This window comes from Agrilus planipennis, unplaced genomic scaffold (genome assembly GCF_000699045.2).
Source record: "Agrilus planipennis isolate EAB-ADULT unplaced genomic scaffold, Apla_2.0 scaffold103, whole genome shotgun sequence".
Taxonomy (NCBI): domain Eukaryota; kingdom Metazoa; phylum Arthropoda; class Insecta; order Coleoptera; family Buprestidae; genus Agrilus; species Agrilus planipennis.
In genome coordinates this window covers 722,143-727,273 of record NW_020438959.1, presented here as the reverse complement: position 1 = coordinate 727,273, position 5,131 = coordinate 722,143, and the positions used below count along the sequence as shown (strand labels likewise).

General features: G+C 30.5%; 1 protein-coding gene and 1 long non-coding RNA gene across 6 annotated transcripts in view; one reads left to right on the top strand and one right to left on the bottom strand.

Annotated features, from left to right (window-relative positions):
* LOC108736758 overlaps positions 1-5,131 on the top strand; it is a 60,395-nt gene that overhangs the window by 10,939 nt on the left and 44,325 nt on the right. The gene's annotated exons all lie outside the window — the stretch shown is intronic.
* The window catches only part of LOC108736754 (neural/ectodermal development factor IMP-L2), a 21,975-nt gene that overhangs the window by 8,205 nt on the left and 8,639 nt on the right, over positions 1-5,131 (bottom strand). The window contains exon 1 of one of the 2 annotated variants that reach the window (XM_018469314.2): positions 3,389-3,557. The exons of the other annotated variant lie outside the window; for it this stretch is intronic. Coding sequence (XP_018324816.1) covers positions 3,389-3,406 — 18 coding nt within the window. The 5' untranslated portion in view covers positions 3,407-3,557. Of the gene's footprint in view, positions 1-3,388; positions 3,558-5,131 lie in introns of those variants that run through there. 2 annotated transcript variants of the gene reach the window in all.

Sequence of the window (5,131 nt, the reverse complement as noted above, 5' to 3'; positions counted from 1 at the left end):
AGGCATGAAGGTCTAGTCAGAGACATATTAGAGGCAGAAACAGGAGTTAGGAGGGGTAGAGGTAGACCTAGATTAGATTACTCTTCGCAAATAGTTAAGGATGTGGGTTGTTCTAGTTTTAGGGAAATGCGAAGTTTAGCTCAGGATAGGAAAGAGTGGAGGTACGTGTCCAACCAGTCTTAGGACTGATGACCTTATGATGATGATGAAGCTCTAAGCCCAAAGATTTGATCCTTGATACACCAATTATATTTTAAAATCCAAGAACTTGAAAATATCAATCAGATTCCAATAAATAATAAATAAAACCGGGGATCAAAAGTTGATTTTACTTTAATGTCTTTCGCGGTTGGAACCTAAAAGATCTTAAGTTTTTCCGTATTATCACAGTTCTCTCCCTCTGAAATCTGTACGTACATTCGTTTGGTGTCCTAGGACAAAACGTTTGCACTTGGCTGACGTTTACATGAGTGAAATTATAAAAATTTGTACATCCGTTTATATCTGTACATATGTAGTACATCCGGTCTTGACCTTACGATTAGTTAGTGTAATTCATAATAAATTGATTAAAAATAATATATATACGTAGTTCAACGGGTACATTTGAAAAATATTACCGCCTTTATTATAATCTGAAAGTACAGGTTAACAATGCGATTAGCACTTTTGAATCTCGTTTTTCTTTTTTTAATGAATTGAGGTCGCAATGTGTAGCAACAATTATTTTTTCCCTTTTTTTTGCGTTTTGTTGGTAAACATTTTCATGTAATTTTTTAAGAGGAAAAAAATATAAAAAACGTTAGCGATTATGATGTACATACATATATTGAACGGTTCACTTACGATTAATGCAATCACTATTGAAAATAACCGTGGATATCACAATTTGTTTTACAAGAAAAATAATGGTTTCATTTTACGTGTTATCAGAAAGGGCAAAGAATTAATTAAATACTGACGTAAAAATGTATTGTTAACTTTAGCTTTCTGCGATAGTTAGGTTTATTAAAAGAATATTAAACATGTATTGTTTATAATAGTTGTACGATAATCATTTTTTGTTGTTTTTCGTACGTGGTAGATAAATTTGGACGAAATATCTAAAAATTGTAAAATACAGTCAAACTTCCCAAATGCAAGCATGTTAGAGACAATTAGTTTTGATGAAATTTTCTGCTTTACCGCCAAACTTTTTAATTTCTATTTCGAAGGCATGTCAGTCTCAGATAACCATGTCGAATAATTCGTTCGTGTTGTCTTTTCCTACCGTTCCTCACAATTTATGATGTAATGAACAATTTGAAATACAATAGAATCCGCTTATAATGACATCGAAGGGAAATGACAGACACGTCATGCTAAGCGGACGTCATACAAAGCATAGTCTTTAAACAACTTTCTATTTTGATTAGTTATTTAGTTTAATAGAGAGAAAAACTAAAAATTGTGTATATTTATTAACAGAAAAAGAAAAAGAACGATGAATTATAATATCAATATACATAAGAAGGCTCAGAAAAATGAGCGAAAATGTTATTATTAATCATTTGGGCCACTATAGCCGGATATGATTTCTTGAGAATCAATCATAATAAACTATATGTCATTTTAAACGGAGTCATTATATCCAAACTTTTATATAGAGAATTTATTACGAAAACCAAACTTAACACTGCAATTACTTCATATTAAGCGGTTGGTCAATATAGACTGGGTCATAATAAACGAATTCCACTGTACATGTAAAACAAAATTTATGCCAAAGGAACAAAAAAATATTCGAGATAGAAAAGATTTCGAGGTATATGTAGAAGCTTGAAGTGTTTTGTTTATTTTGCAACATAAAGCTGTTTCACCACCTACTTTGATACCTATTTAAAATTATGAAATTATCTTTTGTTAACTGGATTTATTTCCGATCTGAACCAGTTTTTAAGTTTTAAATATGTGTATGCACATTGTAAAGTCTATTCTTTAAATTAATGCTGTTTTAATGATCAATTATTTCATTGAGGGTTGCTTCAATGAGCGGCGCCTTCTACGTGATCTTTTGTTAAAATCTGAGTTTGTTTCTGATTGAACCGGAATGGCACAGGCAGCAAAATTTTTATTTTATTAAATCAATCTGGTTCATACCACCTAGTTAATTTTTATACGCATTGTATTTGCAACTAGGTAATAATAATGTTAAATTCTTCAATTGCAAGCGATTTCTTTCTCCTTAGCATGCGTGAATCACATACTAGGACTATATACAAGTGCATGTAAAAAAATGATAAGAACACTAACTATTATTTAACTTAAAAATATGACTCTATATTGGTACCCACCAAGATTTTCACAAACTTTATTCAAAATTATAACAACTGTTTCGCCAAACATTGACTTCATCAAACGTGTAGTACTGGTGCTTTAGTAAATATTCTAAGTATGATGAAGCTAATGCTTGGCGAAACAATATAAATTTTACTACTTATTAGAAATTACATCAATAAATTAGGTATATAAAAAAACCAATAAATCACAATTTTGTGACGTCCGTCATATTGGATTTAGAATAACGTCACATTACTTGTCAAGCCCTTTCACTTGATACCCATATCATACGGGTTATTGTAAAAATTATAAATCGCCATTTTGTTACGGCCGCCATGTTGTATTAAAAATTGCCACGTGAACCGAACGTGTGTGCCAAATTTCAGCCCGATAGCTGTAGTGGAAATGGGTGAAATATGGATTGTAAAATTCCTTTTCAACAAAAGACCCGGATTCAATACGTTCCAGGCAATGATAAAGTTATTGGGATGGTTCAGGACGAACTTAATGGAGTTACTGTTGAATTATTCATATTAGAAGCGATCAGTATCGTATAAATAATTTCAGAAGATCCGTTTAGATGAATTTTAACGAGAATGATTAATAAATAAATACATAAGTCCTTTAATTTTTGTCTACTACAAATTACCTCAAATCAATGAGGTTTAGTGATTAGTAGGCAGGAGCATTGGTGCGTAAAGTCAAAGATCCCGGGTNTAAAAAAATGATAAGAACACTAACTATTATTTAACTTAAAAATATGACTCTATATTGGTACCCACCAAGATTTTCACAAACTTTATTCAAAATTATAACAACTGTTTCGCCAAACATTGACTTCATCAAACGTGTAGTACTGGTGCTTAGTAAATATTCCAAATATGATGAAGCTAATGCTTGGCGAATCAATTGCTACTTTTGAATGAAGTTTTTAAAAATCATAGAAGCCTTGTATTAGTGATGATAATAGTAGTAATTTTTTTTATTCCTCATTTATCATAATTTATTATAATCATAATTATGTAATTGGTTAATTTTTTAATTTGTTATTGCTATTTATTAAACTTACGGTGTTGGTTAGTCCCATTTTTTAAGTTGCTGGTTTTTAATGGCCGATAAAATGAACAAAAAACGAATAAAACACTATTTTTTCACTAACACATTTACACGTAGTAATACGAGCGGGCCGTATAGCATTGCCGGTGCCGGCCGTGGGGACCGTTTGGTTTGCTTCTAGCGTAATACCTCATGTTCGCGCTGCCGGCTGACGATGATAACCTTTTTGACAATTTTTTTTTTTGCAAAACATAGTCCGGCTCGTGACAATTAGTTACTTAATTGATTATTTGCGATTATGATGCCGCCATTACATTACTGCGATGGCCCTCCCTTTCAGTTTTGGCGATAATAAAAGAAGTCGATTGATAGAAGCCCAAAATCTTTTATTTAGGTATTTATGTGTTTCATAACTTTATTTTAGTCTGCTGTGCGTTTGTTATCAATATTTATAGCATTTAAATTTAAATTTTGACGAAGGTTCGTATAATCTACTCTAGTATAATAAAGAGCTAATGCTGCTTTAAAGGTAAGAGATAATATGAATACTTTGTACAGTTGTAGAACTTATAAAGGCTTGTAAAAAAAGTCCGGGGTGACATAGGAATATCTATTTTTTAAGGTTAATTCACAAATTTATAGATAATGCTTATTAGTCGCAAACTTAATTCCAAACGGGCACAATCCAGTATAAAATGTAATAGTAAAATAAATGATTAATTTTCATATCATAAAAATGTTATTAACAGTGCACAAAAGACTGTTATTTTCTAATTTTCCTTATTGTATTTCCATATTTTTATCTAACGGTTTGTACAATTTAATTTTACTTTTTTTGGCATTTTTGTTTATTACTTCAATACAAATTTTATATATAATTTTAGTTGACATTTTAGAATAATTTTGAAACAATGAACAAATTAATGACTGGTTCAATATTGTGTCTAAATATTATGGTAATTTTAGTCAAGGGTATTTCGGAATTCACCGTGTTGTTTAACAATGTAAAAGTAACCCTGTGATAATGAGTTTAGCTGGTACGTGACAGAAGGTGCGTAGGAGGTGTAACTGTATGCATATTTGGCCTGCAACGGCCTTAGCCTCATAGCCTACCAGAACTTTACTTTTCCGAGAATTTCCGACACCCCTAACATAACCCAAGTGGTGCCATACATATCAAATTCTAAGAAGGAAGATGAGAATCAGAAAAAAAGTGATATTACGAAATTTAATTACAGGTTTTTTTTTTTTTTCAAAAAGTGATAAACTTTTGAGCATCTTCGCAAAAAAGTTTATATATTTTGGTTTTGATACGTATGGTAGGTACATATGTACTGATAATATTTTACAAACTAATTTTATTTTGACCTTTACGGTGCATTATTTTTATAGCATTCGAGAGGTTTAGTTTTTTATTCTCTGTATTTAGGTAACAGCACCTTTTTTTTATCTTGAATAAGAAATTATCATGCTAATGAGAGCGATTACAATAAATTTTATCATAGTTTATCCTTTTATGTAACCGAAATTGTTTTATACACATAATATTTGAGATAGCGTTAACTGGATGTCTAATCGAAAAAATTAAATTGAAAAAATTAAAAAATTGAAAAAAACTACCTGAATAATTGTAAATAAAAAACATATACGCAGACAGGGGTAACAAAAAGTGAATTTTAACTCTGTTTTGATAACATTTAAAAAAGGTAAAATAAAAAATTATGAATTGCTATTTCTTCGTACCTACGTATGTATT